We start from the raw sequence: 19,651 nt of genomic DNA on the forward strand, positions 1-19,651 counted from the left end.
AAAGCAGTAATATTAAATTCTGAATTTTAGCTCCCCTTCACTTTTATTTTAGAATCACAACACCTCTTCAAGACATGAACAAGGTATGAGCAAGAAGCACAATGTTTATCTACATGGAAATTAATGTTCATAAAAGTTAAGCAACTGAATCTATGTAACATGACAATTACTAACTTCTGCGAATTTATTCCCAGCTCTTCTTTTTACCAGGGAATCCTTTGTACATATCCACGAAAGCGATTGATTGTTTCCAGCATGCCTGAGATGGATTATTTGAGGAAACCTTGAAATTGGCTTATGAAAAGCTGTTAAGCACACACATAACAGGAAATGAAACCATATTTACTAACTTGTTATTATGGGTTTAGCTAGGTGTAGATCTAAATTTAGGCTATAGATTTCAGAGTAGGCCTGAGACTATCAGCTGACATGAGCTGGGCTGGACCAGTTGACTACTATGGCCAATAATATTCCATACCATATTCCAACATCATCTCAAAATATAAAAGCCAGTGTGGGAGTGGCTTGGCCAGTTCCTTCATGGCCGTGGTCCCAGGAGGATGCACCGTGCTGTCCCAGGAGGGATGGGAGGACTAGGCCCAGCACTGGCTCATCACCATGTTATCTTAGAGAAGTAAAATGTTTGTTCTTAGTCTTTCTCTCTGTTTGAGTCTCTCTGGAAATTGAGTTCTCTTGAGTGATTTGTAGCTAGAATGGTGGGCTTTGTGTTCAATGGGGAGTGGGGAGTTATTTTTTGTTATTTCTAACTTGTGTGTGTGTTACATTGTAGTTTTATTTTATTCTTTTTTTTTCTTTTCTGTATAAATATATATAGTTAGGTAAGTTTAAACCTAGTTTGAGTTTCCAGAGGTTTTTTCCTTCTCTTTTCTTGATGGGGGGAGGGAGGCTCTGACACTCTGTATTGGGCAGTTGGCATTTTGCCAGCTCAACTCAAGACACTTGTTGATACAGTTCTTTTCCACAAATATAATTTTATATTGGCACTATCCCTTTAGTAAATGTTTAGTCAAACACGTTTTCATATTTCTGGCATTGCAGTAATACAAGAAATTAGAAATCATGGGCCCTAAAGTGAATGGGACATCCAGAAGCTTCTACAGTGTACAATCACAAACATGTTTAATTAATTGTGAAATTTAAATACGCTTTATTTTTCTGTACTACCATCCAGACCAATTTAGGCCTTTTCAACTGCATATTCAATCTATAAAACAGTTACATACAAACAGTATGAGGGATCTTTTAAGATTTGTACTTTCACTTGGGGAGAATAACACAATAAAGTTCTTTTACCTCAGTTCATTAACCAAGGACAGCCAGACAGCAAATTTGAAGTCTGACAAAAGCAATCTGTATTTTGCTGATGTTTAGGCATAAAAATGAAATCTCATTTTTTTTCAATTTATGCAGCTTACAGGAGGCCCAAAATAGCAAATAGTAAAATCCTTTCTCTGGCTACCTTTAAATCATTCTATTAATAAAGAAGACACTAACATACACTAATACTACATGCCTTCCACCTAAATCCTATAAAGTGTTCCATGAAGATTCTAATATGACAGAATGAACTAGGTTGTTGGTTGTTTGGGTTTTTTTCCCTTAAAATTCCAGTGCACCTGATAAATGTGATGGACATTTTTGGCTATGAAAGCACTCTGCATAATGGCTGGTCTCTGACCTAGAGCTTACAAGTCATTAGCTCCAATGCTGGAGTGGGAAACAAAATAAGGCACACATTGTCAGCTGACTACCAAGTCTGAAATACTAAACCCGAGGTATTCAGATGCACCAAGGAGAACAAGACCTCCTGTGAAACAATACTGTATCTGCAATGTGGGAGTTGTAGAAAGATTCCACCAAATAATGATTAAACCATTTGATATGTGTTCAGTCACATCACTGATAATATTCACAATCTAGAAAATTGACTGATCATTTGATTTCAGAACATGGAAGCAATTTATGATATACCAGGCTAAAAATAACAGCAAGAGATCAGTTCATTCTTTTAGATTAAAAACTAACAACTACTTCATTTATAAATAATACTGAAGAAATAACATTATGTTATTTGATTTTTCCAGGAGTGTAAGTGCAGTCTCTATGATACCTAGCACCAAATATTTGCTAACCGAAAGCTGTATAATAACCAAATATAATATAATCTACCAATATAAATATATTCCTTAAGATACTGCAGTCTAAGATTATATTTGACTGTAGATGGCACTGCTGGGAATGCAAGTCTGGAGTATTTTTGCAACTTTTCAACAGAGTTTAATTTCTTTAATATATCTAATATAAGTATATTGTTCTCCACAGTGGAAAAAGATCAAATAATTCATTGTTATTCCTCCTACACAGCACTTTATAAGGTGCAATTCATAATACAGGTCATATGCAATAGTACTACAATGTTAATGTCATTAAATCTGAAGTGAAAATTTAAATAAAGAATCACATAACCATATCTGTTATCATTTAACTAAATATGGCTGCAGTCAGCAAAAGGAAAATAAATATAATTTAATGTTGTAACTACATAATTCTACTGTACATGTAAATCTTGTCATTCAGATATTTCCCAAATGGCTTCTAATGAACCAAACTAAAAGTAAGTAGAAATAATGACTGCAAAAGAAGTTATATATGTCTTAAAATACAAGAATTGAGTGAAAATGAACAAGGTTATTACCAGAATCTACTGAATGACTGAAAGCTGAGTTAATGCACAATACCCGATAGTAAAAGCAAATGGAGCAAAAAAAATATCTAAATCAAGTTGGCTTCTTGTCTTGTCACTTACTTCTCTTTCACAGATTTGACCTCAATTTTGAAATATCACCCTGATTATCTTTCATATTAGAAATGTCAACATCTTGAAAGAAGTCCTAGAAATACTATAGGTAAGAAAATTTTAGGAGTCATTTGTTCAAAGAAGGCAAACACAAGTGTTCAGCTTACACACCCTATAAAGAGTTACATCTTCAGATGACTTCAGCTGAATTATTAAAGTGAGCAGAGTTTTGTAACATCTGAAGGAAGAATCCACAAAACCTCAATTGATCTTACAAAAATTACACCTTAATAGCAGTCTGACTCTCCTTTAATAAATTAGATCATTAGGATGAGTACTTACAAGCATCTTTCCTTTTTCAACTTAGATATTTTCAGCTGTAATCCTGAAAAGTAGAAAGAAGTAAATACATGTTACAGAATTCTGATTTTAAAAAATGAGCTAAATAATAAATTAACTCTCCTTTTGCCAATAACATCTGCAAAGACACAAAAAAATCGTCACTAATTTGGAAAGAAAATCACAGAATAGTCTGAGATAGAAGCTACCCAAAAGAACCATCAAGTCCAACACATAAGTGAAGGCCCCTCCGGGGATCAAACTCCCATCTCTGGCATTATTAGCATTGTGCTCTAATCAACTCAGCAAATGGTTTATTCTGGACTTTTTGAGTATCTTCTACAGGATCTTGGAAACAAATACAGTTATGACAATCTCTGGAAAACATGGACTTAAACAAACACACTGATTCCCACTCAAACAGGTATAAAACATCTTTGTAAAAACCCCACACATGAATAGCCAGCACTGTCAATATATTTTCATTGACTGCCCACATACACAGCACCAAGTATGTTCTGTGTGCACATAAATGCATACTGCTACACTGGAAATGAAGCATCCAACCAGTGAACTGTGAAATGTATTACACTGTCCATGTATAAAGGAAACATCAAACACATGTGATTCAAGACTTTCAAGAAGAAAATGACAACATACTTCACTGGAGATGAACTACAAGACTCTCTCAGCCAAAGCTTCCTTGGAGGATCTTAAGGTGAATTGAGGAATGGTATTTCATCTGTGGCCTTTCTCCCACTAAGACCCCCACACTCATAAGCATATATCCTGTGCAGAAGTAAAAAGGTTTGCAAATACAACTGATGTTCTCAGCAGGAGTGGCCAGCTGACAGCCCAGGGGACAGAACAATTGGTCCAGCCAATCTGCTGCAAGGTAAGACAAAAGTGCAGGAAGATAAAAGTGCTTCAAGTACAGCACAGCTTAAAAAGCTGGATGCAGTGCTATGGGAATTTATCTGATTACCCACACACAAGCTGGCAATTCCTATTCCAAATAAATGGCCAAAAATAACCAGACCCCAATGATAGAACATTTTCTTAAATACAAATCCAACAGGAATTTTTATGACATCAGAAAGTAACATAACCATTTTTTACTGGTGCCATTCTTTTCTTCAAACTATGAAAGATTGTTACCAACTTCAGGTTGAACATCAGGTGTCTTGTAAGCCCCCTTGAAAAAGCATTATGCAGTTTGAATAACAGGATAAACTTCTGAAACCAGAACACTTTTAAGAAAATTTCTGACAATTTTGCATTTAAGCCAAAACATAGAGCTGATACTACATCTTACTGCAGAAAATGTAGGATTAGGCAGCTAATACTTTTTTTTTCTCCCCTACCACACTAAACCTGAAACAGCTCAAAGCAGGAAACTACTTGCTTGAGAAGGTTCACTCTTCAGTCCACTTACAATGTCAGGCCAGCCACAGCCTCACTGACTCTATGCTTGCCAGTGGGATAATGAGATAAAAAAATGCAGAGACTGCTTAAAAAAATTGTTAGGAAATAAAGCAAGATTTCTTTTATCTCCAAGTGTTCAGCACCTGTAAGATGTTATGTTCTATCATGCAGATCAGCACAGAAGAGGGTTTATTTTTTTAAGTAGTTGCTATTCATCAAGTCAATTAGGCATCTGCAATTAGAACCCCTATAAAGCGTGCTTTAATGCTGCTCCACACCCATCGGAAGGAATGAAGCTGCACAACAATGCATCTCCTGTATGAACAGGTAGTCTGTTCAGCAGGTATTTGGGATTGTAACTTTGGCAACCGGAGCCACCAATTGAAGAGGCAGGGCTCAAAAGGCCCAATACTGTGCTACAGGTAACACTATCTCCCCTCTCACCTGAATTCAGGAAGAACTAAACTAGTTACTTAAAGGTCGCATTTTTTCTTAGTTCAATGACTGCAATGAGAAGGCAGGAAACCAGTCTGTTACATTTATTTATCCAAGAGCATTGAATTACTACATCTGCTGTAATCTCTTCCTTTTGCTTTTCCAGGGCATTGTGAGTTTTTAAGCACACTCACTAAATGAGCTTTGCTTTTGCAGGTTTCCTTATTTAACACCCTAGTGAGCATATAAACCTCTGTAGGATTGCACTGGGTACCTTCCTAATTCAGCTTTATCTTTCACAAAATATTTTGATGGAATACACAAGCTGCAGACTATGTAAATCTACATTGCCCAAAGCTCCTAAGAGTGTTAATAAATGACACACTATCTCCATTAAAGTGATGGAGACCTTCTCTAAATTATCATTAGGCAGATTAATTAAACACAGAACACTATTTTATGAAATATGCTACTTGATTAGACTACATATCTGTAACATTTCCATTAATGGCTATGACAATTTCTGTTCTGATTAATTTTCAAATGCATTAAATGCACTTCCCTGACATGGACAGTGCCTGGGAAAACTGCAGAATCTTTATCACTGCTGTTTTCTTGAAACAGGTTGGACAAGCTTCTGTCAGCAATAACACAGACATAATCCTACCTTAAGGGTATAGCGATGGACCAGATGACCTTCTAAAATCCCTTCCAGCTTCATTTTCTATAATTATTTACTTCTGAGGAACTTCCAGCTATTTCCTTTTCTACACCAATCTGTCAATGAGATTGCTTTCCTCATAATTTTCTCTGCATCTCTCACTACAGTTTTTTCTTTATTGATATCTTCTGCTTTTCAGAGGTAAGGGACAATTGGGAAAAAATAGGCTACTTCTTGTACACAAAACTCTGTTCACATTTCTATGCTGATAAATATATATTAAAATACATTTTTAGTCCAGAGATTTAGACTTGAATTAATCCTCAGAAACCATCTTGGCAAGATCCACATGCAGCATATTCATTTCGAGCCAGAGGTAAGAATTAACACCCATAGAAATAAGTCACTTTATAAAAAGCATTATTACATTCCTTTCCTTTTTGTGAGCACTGTGCAAGTATTCCACATATTCTACAGATAGGAAATAAAAGAAGATATAATTTTAATCATCATCATTCTGAGTTACTGAGCAATTCTAAATTCCAAGAAAAGTCAACTGGCGCTGACCATGTCCAGCATCTTTGGGAACTGGGTTGTAGGTGTCCTACCCGCTGGTTCATAATGAGTTTGAGCCAAATGATAGCTGTTTTGTCTAAAGAGAGTCAAAATTTGGATTGTTTTGCAAGTCATCAGCTTAAAAGAGTAAGAAGCTGAATTTCTCTAGGTAACAGTGGAAAAACAAACCCTTTACAATATAGCAATATCAAAATTCAATAAAATCCATTTCAAACTGTGAGTTTAAAGTATTCCCTAGTCTATATTCTATAGATATAAATTGTATAATATGTCTGACCATTTCAAGTTCATGCATCATAAATCCTACTTTTCATGGATTTTTAACATATAATAAGAATTCCACCATTTCAGTGTTCAGTACATTGTGTGTTGTACATGCAAAAAGATTTTTCTCCAGCTGCTAACTTTCCCTTAATCCACCTTCCACCACCTATAAAATAATTTTTGCTGACATTTAGATTGAAAAATCATGAGTCAATTTTAATTCTTATTTATAGACTTCAGGAACAAGCAAAGTCCAGGCAAGCCTGTGTTTGATGTTTCTAAAATATCTTCCAGGACCATTTTCTCTAAGAGGATCCCCACCTTCTGAAAAAATTAACTATCCTTCAGGCATGTCTTTGATGTTATCATGGAAGACCTAATTTTACCTAACACGGTGCAGGACATACTGACAAAGGGCTAGGCATGAAAAAGACTGCCTAGTGGCAAAATTACCTGGCCACACCCAGCACGCATTCTAAAGAGTATCTTGCTTGCATAAAGGAAACCAAAACTTTAAAATCATGTGCTGCACATCTCAAGAAACTAGAGAAAGGGTCATTTAAAATAACTCTCTACATTGGAGCTTTTTGTTTGCTCAGTTTTTGTTGTTCAGACATGCCATAGATTGCCAGATCCCATTCTGTCAGTACTTCCGCATTTATCTGTGGTTGACATCACACCCACTCTGAAAAGAACCATTAACAATGAAAAAAAAAGTTATATAAAAAATACTTTTTTAATGTGTTTTGGAACACAACATAAAATTAGATTTCATATGGCTACATATACTTTTCTTTAATGTAACAAAGTGCTACTTTCTGATTAATCTTCCCTTTGAGCTGCCAAAATAAATGCTTTTTAGGTTAGTTGGCTTTCTTTTAGTTTTTTTTATAATTAATAAGACAAAGTGTCACAGCCCAGAGCTGCGAATTATCCAATCAAGATTTTCAGTGGGAGGTATGTAACATCTACACATTATAAAACCATCTCCCAGAGTTTTTGAAACGAACAAGTGATAATATAACTAGACCTAAAGGGATAGACCTGAAAAGGTTTTGAGGCTGGTGGAAACAACCAGGGCCATTGAAATGGTCCAGGTAAAGATCCACCCATGTGACAAAGCTCTTAATGCACAAAAACTCACCTGTTTTTACTTCAGTATAAATACTACTTCATGGATAAGGATGTGCTCATTAAAAGATAACATCAAATACTGTTCTAATTCTATCCAAAAGAATGGATCATGTGACTTTAGATTAGCAGGAAAGAACATAAACTTCTTATGAAAAGTTTCTAGCAAAAAAATTTATGAATACTACCTCTAAAACAATATTACAATAGCCATACCTATGGTGCAATAATTCAACTTTCCTGAACTACTGAAGAATATACAGACACTGACAGTCAATCTGTAGTAAACTTGTTATCACAGGTCACAAAATACAATGTAAGAATAAGCATAATATAAAAATACTATAAATTTTGCTGAGAAAATTTAGAACACTAAAACTTGAAGGAATACTTTACACTTCAGTAACATTAATCTGCAGTGGTGTTTTGCACAAGCCAAGGAAAATAAACAGTGCAAGTCATTTTAATTTATCTGAAGTGACTAAAGCTGAAGACAAAAGAAAAAAAACCCCTTTGAATAACATGGTTTGGAACCTTTGAATCATAATCCATTAAAGGTAAAGTAACACTTCAGTATTTCCTAAGCAAGCACAGATTCTATGTAATATTTTGCTACTTTTTCTTCACTGACTTAGCAAATAATTTACATTTGTTGATAGTTTAATCCTGTTAGATCAGTCTTAGGTGGTCAATCTGTAAGGATCATTTGTAATCATCCAATCAGCTTTCTGCATAACTTGAGACTTTAAAAATCTATTTAGTTCCACACAAGTGTTTTGGTTCAAAGTCTTCCTGTGGTAACTGACAAACCCAAACTTTAACCTGATGAACCGAGACTTTAAGGATTTACCTTGTACTTCTTTATCATGACATTCTTTCAGTTTGGACCACAATTCCTTGAAGAAATCTCCTGTAGGTTCTGCAGAACTAGGGCTCCCACAGCTTCCTCCAGATGCATTCATCTTGCTTTTTAAAGCTCCCAGCTTCTTTGACTTATCTGCAGAACTGGCTCACTCTCAAACTTTGTATTTTAAATTACATAGTTATGAAGCTGTTTCTGAAGACAGGTGTATGCCTGTAACAACAGAATGACAACATTTACATTGGTAGTTACCACAGTACAACTTGTAGCCACGGATGCATTACAAAGTTTACTGCCTATCCTTGTTGAGGATATACATATATACTGTCATACCTCAGTACTGACAGTTACCCTAAAAGCATGGAGGATGCTCAGTATTTTGCTGCAAGTAACTGCAAATGAACAGAATTTCCCTTCCATTAGAAAGCTATCAGCCTAAAATTAGATGAAGACACTTTGGAGTCTTTATGTTTTTCCTATGTAAAGATACATTTAAACAGAATTCCTGTTTTCCAAAAGTAGCCCAAATCTGTAAGCCAAAATCTGGCTGCCAGCAAAAGCATTTGCCAAAAGTTTTATCAGAAATGTATCTGTATATATACATTCTTTACATAAACATGGATTCCAATGATACCCTCTTGCAAAGAAAAGCTCACATCCCCTTGAGGTCTTCATAATTCTACATTGAACTGATTCCCACTCCGTAATTAAAAGAAAAGAGGAGAGTAGTCTCAAAAATTATACATCTCCAAAACATTAATATTTGAGAACTATCAAAGTCAGATAACTCTGTCTTAAAGGCTCGACTGCCTACACAACTCAGGATAATCTTCTGAGTTTGTTTTGAAGGGTTTCTCTGCACAGATGAAACCCTCAGGTAAACTACATGGGAAGCACAGTACTCAGATCTCTGTCTGAGCCAAGGTAAGATTCAATTCTATTCGCACTGGGTGTCCAATATAGAAATAGTCCTGTAATCTCTGTCCTTCAGTTGCCTATGTGTGAAACTGGCCATTCTAAGCTTTCATCATTTTTATGCAGTCATTTTTAAACTAATACTTTTGAACAGGGACTGTGTCATTACCAGGTGGCCACAGCTGTTTCGGACTCTGTAATATAAAATACAGTAAGAAAAAATGTTGGGCATTTTGTACTATTCCTAAATTAACAGCCTCGGCAAGCAAAACACTGTGTCTATATAGACAAATAAAAGGAGTGATTTGCTCCCAAATTTTTGATGCACAAGTAATAGTTGTAGTTCCAATGATACAAGGCCTACAATTAGTCTAGAAGATGCATTTCCTTTCTTGAGAGCCTTCAAGTAACTTAGAATATCTGAATGCAGCTACTGGTTTGGCTAGTCCCCTAGGTTTGCCACGATAAAAGGTTCAGTCCAGTGGTCAGTAACCAAGTGCATGGCCTGGAGGCTTTGCTTCTGCTCTCCTTTCTTGTATCTCTGTGCACAGTCTCAAGTCACTTTTAGAATCACAGAATCATAGCCTATTCTGAGTTGGAAGGGACCCACAAGGACCATCGAGTCCAACTCTTAAGTCAATGGCCCTCATAGGGAATTGAATCCATTACCTTGGTGTTATTACAACCAGGTTTTAACCAACTGAGCTAATCTCAGTGGTTTTCTTTCAGTCTGGCTGTCTTTACAATGGAATAAAAATAATGGAACAAAACATTATTCTCAATAAGACAGAAACACTTGATCTGTATGTTTTCTATAGTATTAAGGTACTTAAGTGTGACACCAATGAAGCTGACAGATACACATTTGCTTTAACATGCTCTGTCCATTGCAAATTCAGTGCCTTCAGTATTTGGTTTCAAGTTGGCAAATGTTATCTTCAGATAAGTCCTTAATAGAAAATAAAGTTACTTTTTCAAATTAGCAATTTCTACAGTTCTTTGGTGGAAGTTGAACAGTAATCTGTTTGCATCTTTGCAGCTGAAATGCTCCCCTTTGTGTGCAGCTACATTAGGCCATCTTACAACCTCACAGTTGTTTCTTTGTGGAATCAACTGCCTAGTAACATTACGAACGTCTTTTAAACTATTGTTTTTCTACCTTCAACAACAGATATTTTGGAATCAATTTTTTTCTCTGTCAAGTGCTAGGGCAGTGAAAACCACAAACTTGCTTTCACTCACTATATTAGATTTGAGTACGTCAGATGAATCATTTCCAAGGACAGGTCATCTGACTCTAGACAGTAAATGCTGCCCCTTGTGTTTGTTTTGATTTTGTGGGATTTTCCCCCCAGGATGCCTTCAAGAAAAAAAATGCAGAAAACTTGCTCAGAGTTTCTGCAAATGATTAGTACATCAAGTGAAGACAAACAGGGGAAAAAAAGAGCCAACATATTTTCCCAAGCTTAACCTACTGCAAGATCCCGAAATGATACATTGCTTCCTACAGGCGCTCAACCTGCCTTAAAATACAGAGCCCCCAACAAATGTTCAAGTCGAGCCTGGGCAGGTGCACAGGTGTAAAAGTGATGGCTCAGCCTCCAGTCCTAAGAAAAGGCTCTCAGTCCTTCTGGAAAAAACCGCCTGAGCTGGATGTAGAGACACTCGCAGGCAGGGGCAGACCTGGCAGCTGCCGAAGGGGGGATGGCAGCACCACGCCAGCCGCTCTCCCGGATGTCCTGCTGCTGACAGACAGGGAGTGGGGCCGCTCTCCTGCCCCCTGACGCCGCCACACAACGCCCTAAACACGTCCATTTCCCTCTTCTTCCACACAGCAGCTCGCTCCGGCGCCGCGGGGCTCTGCGGGGGTACACGAACGATCGCCTCCCGCAATCCCGCAGCACCGACAGCGCGCCGAGGCTGCTCCTCCGGGATCACACCTCTCGCCGGGAACACGCCGCCTCTCCGGGATTCCCGATCTGACCAAACAAACCCCTGAGCCTCGGCCGCTCCTACAGACTCAGCTCTCCTCCAGCCTCCCGGTAGTGAGTTTCATTCTCCTTTCCCTCCTGCACGAACACCGCACAGAAAACTCACTCGAGAGACACGCCGGGATGCTCCGGGAAATCCTGCCATGGGAGCTTCCCGCCAGGCGTGGGTCCCGCCCAGCAGCCGGGGCGGCAGAGGAGGGGTCGGGCATGTCCCGCACCGGCCGGAGCCCCCGCGGGAGGGAGCGGGGCTCCTGGAGGGGGGAGACAGTGCCAGTGCCGGTGCCGGTGCCGGTGCCGGTGCCGTCCCCGCTCCCGGCGGGCACCGGCGGCCGCGTCCCCAGGGCAGGGCAGGGCAGGGCGGAGCGGGAGCGGGAGTGGCGCGCGCGCCGTTACCTGGTTGGCTCGCGGCGGCTCCGCGCGCCAACGGCGGGAAAAAAGGAAAAGCGGGAGCGAGCGCGTTCCTTGCCCAGGGAGGCGGGGCGCGGGCGGCTCTCGCGAGGCTTCCCCGCTGCTCACGCGAGAGAGCGGAGCCGTGAGGGGCTGCCCCCGGCCAGGGCCTCCCGTGTGTGGGAGTGACAGTTACGGGCTCACTGAGGCTGGAAAGGAGCTCTGACATCATCGAGTCCAACCTGTGACCCTGCACTACCATGTCAACTAGCACATGGCACCTCCAGGCACTCTTCCAGGCATGGTGACTCCGCCACCTCCCTACGTAGCCCATTCCAATGTCTAATCACACTTTCTGTGAAGAAATTTCCTCTAATGGCTGACCCAAACTTCCGCTGGCACAGCCTGAGGCCATTTCTTCTGTCACTGGTTGCCTCGGTGGGGCGGTCCCGTGATGTAAAGGAGAGCACTCTGGACTCTGAATCCCAAGGACCTGAGTTCAAGTCTCAGTGGGTACCGTCCCCTGGCAGTTCAATGCCTCCCTGCCATCCCATCCCGTCACATCTCGGATGCTCAGCAGTGCCAGCCCCGGTTAGTACCGGGTGCTGTGACAGTCCCGAGGACTTCACTGTCACTGTCCAAGCTTGCTCGGCCGTGGCAAATGAACCTCAGGACTTAAACGGTGGGGCCAGTTATGCCCATGCTGTGCCTCACCTAAAAACTCCACTGCACAGGCTGGAAGGGCATGTGGGGAGAGCCCTTCCCAAATCTGCGTTCGCGAAGTCTGACCATACGGTTGCCTGAGGGAAGAGGTCAACCCCCACCTGGCTACTCTCTCAGGTAGTAGCGATAAGGTCTTCCCTGAGCTTCCTCTTCTGCAGCCTAAACACCCCAGATCTCTGTCACTCTGTAGAACTTGTGCTACACACCCTTCACCAGCTTTGTTGCCCTTCTCTGGACCTACTTCAGCACCTCAATGTTCTTCCTGAATTGAGGGGCCTGAACTAGACACAGGAATTGAGGCGCAGCCTCACCAGTGCTGAGTGCAGGGTCCTGATGGCCAGACTGTTTGTGGTACAAGCCAGGATGCCATTGGCCTTTCTGGCCACCTGGGCACACTGCTGGCTCATCCTCATTCATCAAGGTCATCAGGCATTGTCCCAGCCCTCTCGTCCTCTGGCCCAGTGCTTGGGGTTTCCACAGAGAGAAGCCAGAAGAAAGCCAAGGGGACAAGCCAGGCCCCAGCTGGCACCACAGTTCAGTGTGGCAGCAGGCTCAGAATGCTATGGAAAAGCAAGGGTGTGCGTCAGAGCCTGCACTGAAACAAATGCTGCCCATATAGGAGCAGACTTCCTGTAAAACCTTCTTGCTGGTTTAGATGTAAAGGGGATTGTTAGAATGTACAACTGTGCCAGAAGTGGCCTTGCTAATATTTAAGGCTATGCTGTTAAATCTATCTGTCCCACAGGATTTGTAATCTGCTGATTGCTGGGGTTTACACACAGATGTATATACTGTGCTTCCCCCTTGCCCTCTTGCTCTGAACGATTTCCATCGTTTGTCATTTTAGCATGCAGTAGAACAGCCTAGGGTATATTTTGATGTTTTATGTGACTATGAAAATAGGTGAGCTCATATAATTCTTGTGCCATAAGACAGCTGAATTATTGGTGTCACTTTTGAGACTTCTTCCAGCATAACTTTTTTTGCCCAGTTGTGGATCAACATTTCTTCATTCATTGGAACCAACCCTGTTGTCTGCAATGATCTAAACCTGTTCATTTTAAGTTTGTAGTTCTTGGTGAAATAGAAACAAAACACAGCTTTTCACTATTACTGCTCTACCTTCACAAGATTCCACTGGACCATTTTAGTATGTTAAGGAACACTTACAGAGACAGCTGGCATGACTAGAAGGTACAGTGTCAATCAGTTTGCAAGGGTCAATGCTGGAAACACATACATTCTAGATTGTTAATAGCAGTATCTAAAAAGTTAGGTTTTCAGGTATTTAATAGTTGTTAGTAGCTGTTTCACCTTACTCTTGCTATAGATTCAGATGACTTAGATCTCAAGAAAGTATCACAAATATGGAACTATAGCATAAATAAGACTGGATCTGAAATACCATTTAAACATTTTCGAAGTGTTTTGAAATACTGTCAGATAGGAGTCCAAGATGACCTGTGATTAAACAGGCTTCAAATCTGTTGTTCACCTTTGTTGAAAATACTCTAGGTTTCCCATCAAATACTTACCAGGAATTCAGAATTATTTTGAAAAAGTCTTGCACTTAACTTTTCTGCTCCTTTGTCACCATTGTTTAATCACTTAGTTCTCAACTGAAATGAAATAAATGCAGTGTTCAGGAGCTCAGCAGCAGACTGCTTACATTGTAAGTTTGAGCCATTATCATATCAGTACACATATGGTGGAACTCAAATTAGCTACATGTTTTGGAAGAAGTTGGCATATGTCAGAATAGGTTGTGATAGACACTCTAGTCTTTCTACATAATGCTTTTGGCAGGTTTTCATTCTACTTTTGAAGCTTCTATAATCTAAAATTTGTGATATAAGCAAGTAGTCATTTCCTTGGAGTTAAGAGAAACAGATGTCTTAAATATATGCACAGATCTGATAAGCAGCAATAAAATAGCCCTCTTACTGATTGATATTTTACCATAAACTGTACCTTTCTATTTATAGGAGGCACTCTGAAAAATAATTGTCATCCCTTTTATTTCCCAATAAACTGTGTGAGCAGTTTGTTCTCATATTCTCTCATGTTGAACTTTACAGCAACATAAACTGACTGACTTCTACAGTGTTATTCTTATCTACTCAACAGTAAGTGATAACAGATTAAGACTAACGGCTGAACTTTACTCTTATCTCCCTTCCAGATTTATTTCGTTTTATGTATTCCATAATCACATACTTGGCCACTGAATAGACCTCTGGCTCATTGAATGTACTAGAAAATTGCTGAAGAGTCTGATATTCCACATTCATTTATACTGGATGTCTTAAGCTGACTAGTCTGACTGGAACTGCATCTCATTGACCTCATAAGAGTAAACACACACCTAGACAATAAAACTGTGGGAAAAATCCTTCACCGTTGTTGCACTTGAACAGATATGAAACTTCCTGTGGTGTCATGGCTCATGTCCAGATTTCAAAATAACCCTTAATATGACACATTAAACTAGGTGACAGAATACTTATCCATGAGCAGTTCTGCAGAAAGGGAATCTAATTCTATCCTCACCCATTTTAGACTTGGCTGGTCTGAAATGTTTAATCTTATAATAGTATGAGGAGCTGTTGATTTTCTGTTACAGTTTAGTGGTAATGCTTTTCTTCTTGATGACTGGACTATTCACCAGCAAAACAACTAATGACTGAATTTCTATTAAAAGAGTACTGCAATGTTGCAGCACAGGTAAAATAAAAAATAGACTTTAATTCACATATGTTCACCCCCCTTTTCAAGAGTAGTGCAGAGGCTGCATCAGTGTTTCTAACCATTTAGGTAACAGTAGGTGACCTAGCTCACTGCTGGGGCTAAAAGAGATTAGCAGAAAGCTTACTTTTTTTTTCTTCTATTACTTTAAATTTAGATGTAAAGATTAAAACCAGATTTGAATTAAAATGGGAAATACAATTTAAATATTTTATTTGCTTTAAGCACAATGGTAACTATTTCCCTCCTTGCCTGTATGTATGTATATTTAATATACATATCTCTCTATATACATATAAAATAGTGAGGTCCTTATTTATTTGCATGAGTTTGAATGGATTGCACATACACATACGTGGCCAGTGTGTTTGCAGCCTCTTTGACTTGCAGCTATGTAATTGAGGGATAAATACACTGTTTAACTCTCTAGTCATGTTCATTATGAAATTTATGTTGCAGTGGCCAATGAGGATGTCAAAGGAGCCCAACTTCAGATGCAGCATATAAGAGCATGGCACAGTTCAGCTGCTGCCTAAATGGGATCTGAACTGGAAGTGTAGGAACTGGCAGTACTGTGAATGGCGTGATTTCTTACAGCTGGGAGAGCACACAGAGAACACCAGTGCTGTCTGGCATAGGTAGTTGCTTTCTCTAGAAAAACAGGGAGGAGCCACTCCATCACCCCCACTAGCTGAATTTGATTCTTCTCAAGCTGCTTGCATAGCCACTTTTGAAATCCAGCCAAGATTAAATTCCCTGATGCCAGTAACACTGTTCACTTTAAGAAACCCTCTTCTTTGAAGTACTTTCACTGCGCCCGATCTGTAGTCAGAAACAGTAAGGGCTTATTCAACTGAAACTCTCAAGTCTCTTAGAGAGTCTTGATAGAAGGGGAAAAAAAAAGAGCAGCCTTGAGGGATGCTGTTGCAGGACCCCAGTGCAGTGTTCCTGATCTTCAGGCTCTAAGCAGCAGCAGCAGCATGTGTTTGTATTAGCTGCATGTGGAAATGTTTTGCTCCTACTGCTGTTCCCCACGTTAACATGACTAGTTTGAGTAGTTACACGTTTATCTCAGCCTTGGAAGGCTATTTCAGGCCTGGAAGGCTGAAGTAAAAGTTTACAGATCTGTGCCCAAAATCCTGCCACCTACCTTTTACTGTAGTGAACAACATGAATTCATGGCCAGAAAACAAGTGAAAAACAAACATGTGGAAAATAGAATTTTACTTACCATTTGAGAGAAAAAAAATCCTGGAACCATGGCCCCTGCTCTTCAAGCCCCCTCCCCCAAAAAGGCAGCTGAGGAAAACCCAAATAAAACAGACCACATAAACAGGGGGGAGAGAGAGGGTGGCAAGCAGTATTTTGAAAAAGTGGTTTATTTAGTTTGACTTTTAAAAATGTGCTGTGTTAAAATCCTATGGTTTTAGAAATCAAAGATCTCTTGTAGCATTTTATAGGCTCTACACAGAGTTCCTGTGCAAACCATACAGTTCAGCCAGCTCTCATTTTTTCTTTGGAAAACAGTTTATTCCTTAGCAAGTTTTCCTTACATATTTAATAGCAGAATCAACAGAGCTAATAAGAAAATTCGACTTTTTTTCTGAAGAATATTATTTGCTTCTGTGAGAATACAAAACTTTCTCTATGCTTTTTTCTGTTTACCTACACTTTGAAGAAAAAATTTAACACACATATACAATGCTGCTAATGAGCAGGTAATTTCAATTCATGGAATTTTTTTTTAGGTGCTCAGGAGGCCTTTTTCTTGGCACTGTACAAAAGAATAATATTCATTTTAGCATCAGCCTGGAAATAGCTGGCAGTAAACACCTTTATAATTAAAGCTTCCTGTTGTATGCCTTCCATAAAGTCTTATATAATCCTGTATAGATATTTTTGTATCTAATGGTTTTCTCCACTGATTTTGGTTTATTATTTTTTCACATCATGAAAAAGAATGGTAATTTTTTCATGTAAAGACACAAAATTAAGATATCCCAGGAGACGGAAGTAGCAATGTGGAGATTTTCAAAAATGTAGCTACACAGAAGTCTAGAAGATTCACATTTACTTAAGCTAAAAAGTTATTTTGTCCTAACAGGCATGACAAAACCTGTCTTCATTCCTTTCTATTCAGCTCAGCAAGTACTTCTGTGCTCCAGAAGTTAATCAGTTACCAGATGCCACAGCTTTTGTTTTCATACTATTTAATTTTTTATATTTGACACTGAACCTGTGAATGGATTCAGTCACAGATACAGGTAGAACTTTCAGGTCAGCCTACTCTTTAGGATTAGGGCTGCTTTTTATTACCATTACCATCACCGTTACTCATTCCAAACCAGCAAATTTCTAATAACTATGTAGAAAGAAAGCAGTAAGAATGACAAGTACATTTCCTATCTTACCATGAAGCTAATTCTGAATATGTAAATCTAGGCTTAATTAATTTACTTTATAAAATTAAAGAATTGAAAAAATTAGTCTGGCAAGAATTAGTAACTGCCCATCTTACTGGAATGGACCTATGCCTTGTCATGACAGTGCTGTCATAAGACAGAAGTTATAAAAACACTATAAAAGAGAAGACCAATAGGCAATACTTAAGTGACGTGCTCAAAATGCCAAGTCATTGGCAGTGAGTTTCTCTCTCACTCCTGGGCTAGGTTCATTGAACTGTCTCTCCTGTAAATACTGTTGCAGACAGAGCAGATGATGTTGAGCTGCACACAGGTGGGACAAAAAGCTGCAATCACAAAAATCCTGTCAACAAACGCAATAGAGACTGGCAGTACTCAGACACATTAAGCCATTATACTGCTTCATGCATCAGAGAAATTTTTTGCTTAACGTTATCTTAAATTAATTTTAAAGAAAGATTTTCAAAACTCACCCTTCTGTTTGAATTGTGAAAAGTTCTGTTCTTGATCGGGGTGATAAATATTTACTATTGACTTCCCCTCCAGCTATAAACCTCAAGTGTAAGAAAGATGAGGAAGCCACTGTGGACCACACTAGAGAATGCCGAGAGGAGATCTGCTGCACCTAAGATATATACAATGTGCAATGGATAACCTAATATGCCTTTCATTTAACTGGCTGGGCAGGTTTCTGCATTCTGGAGAGCATGGAATCATACCAGAATTTGTTGGCATAACAGGCCCGTCAGACCGGTTCCCGGGGCGCCCAGAAACCTGCCCAACCAGTCTGCATCAAAGGCTCGCCCAACATGCTGCAGCTCAGCTCGGCTGGGGAGGCTTCATACGCGGTGAATTATTCACGCCTCTGTCAACTCCCAACATACTACTCAGAGCGAACGATGTAGCCTCCAGCAAAATAATTTACAGAGGAGTGGGGGAGTGATATATCCTTAAGTGTAGCAAGATCTTATTGTTAAAAATTATCTTTCATTTTACATGCAGATACACTGGGCTAGAGGTCTTGCCCAGCATAAGTGTAAAGTGAAACAGGAAAGAAAATACCTTTTTTTTGTAGCACTAACCATACAGACATATTACAAGCACTTAACACCAAATCTTCAGTGTGATGAGCTACCCTCCCCCTCCCCCTCCCCCCCTCCAAATTATGCACTAATTCAGATTTCTTTCCAGTCCAAAGTATATCTATTGTATACATAGGATTCAGCACAGCTTTGTTGCCACCTGAGAGACAGGACCCTGGGAGCTTGCATGTGGAATATCCACCTTGTGACTTTGGTGGAGACCTAGGTCTGTGCAAGCTCACCCTGAATTACTGCACAACCCATTTCAAGGTGAACCAGGTCAGAGAACATGTTGCAAATGGGACACGCTTCCAATAACTACAGCAGCTGCTCTGTTACAATAGCACATGGGCTGCCACAGCAGCTGTGCTACTTGTTCATGGCTGCAGGGCAAGAATACTTGCACAGCAGGCCTGCATATTGCATAGTTTTTCAAGCTGTAGGCTGAGATCAGGATGTGCCCCAACAGAAGCCTTCATCTGTGTAAACTTATTACTTTTTTTTTCCAGATGTAAATATAGATGATAATTTTCAGATCTCCTGTTGTGATTGCCAGAAATGTTGAGGAAAATCAATAAGAGCTGGTAAGACTTCTGGAATGTGACCATGAGTACATGCAATCAGTCTTATTTTTTATTTAGGCACCTAAATTTAAACAGTCAGACTTGCAAAAATTTTCTGTATTGAATTTTGTCAAAGGCTCTGAGTAACTGCAGAAAGCTGTTTTTGTTCATAAAATGAACCCTCAGTGACAGCATTTATAATTTTTTAGATCATTTTTTCTCACCCATTTTAATAATGCTTGTTAGACAACTGTGATCAGAACAGGAAGTTGCCATCAAAATCAACCAGCCTTGTGCATCATGGGCAGTGT

General features: G+C 39.5%; 1 protein-coding gene across 3 annotated transcripts in view; it reads right to left on the reverse strand.

The window, feature by feature from the left end:
• Window positions 1-18,335, reverse strand: part of RBBP8 (RB binding protein 8, endonuclease) — a 42,595-nt gene extending 24,260 nt beyond the window's left edge. The window contains exons 1-3 of one of the 3 annotated variants that reach the window (XM_071554680.1): window positions 18,169-18,335; window positions 8,500-8,724; window positions 3,161-3,203 (exon numbers count right to left, since the gene is read on the reverse strand). In XM_071554680.1, the coding sequence (XP_071410781.1) occupies window positions 3,161-3,203; window positions 8,500-8,611 (155 nt within the window). In that variant the 5' untranslated portion in view covers window positions 8,612-8,724; window positions 18,169-18,335. Of the gene's footprint in view, window positions 1-3,160; window positions 3,204-8,499; window positions 8,725-11,523; window positions 11,774-11,810; window positions 11,917-18,168 lie in introns of those variants that run through there. The other 2 variants (XM_071554682.1, XM_071554681.1) reach the window with 2 other exon arrangements.
• Window positions 18,336-19,651: the final 1,316 nt, after the last annotated feature.

The sequence above is a fragment of the Pithys albifrons genome, chromosome 4 (assembly GCF_047495875.1).
Source record: "Pithys albifrons albifrons isolate INPA30051 chromosome 4, PitAlb_v1, whole genome shotgun sequence".
In the NCBI taxonomy this organism is placed as follows: domain Eukaryota; kingdom Metazoa; phylum Chordata; class Aves; order Passeriformes; family Thamnophilidae; genus Pithys; species Pithys albifrons.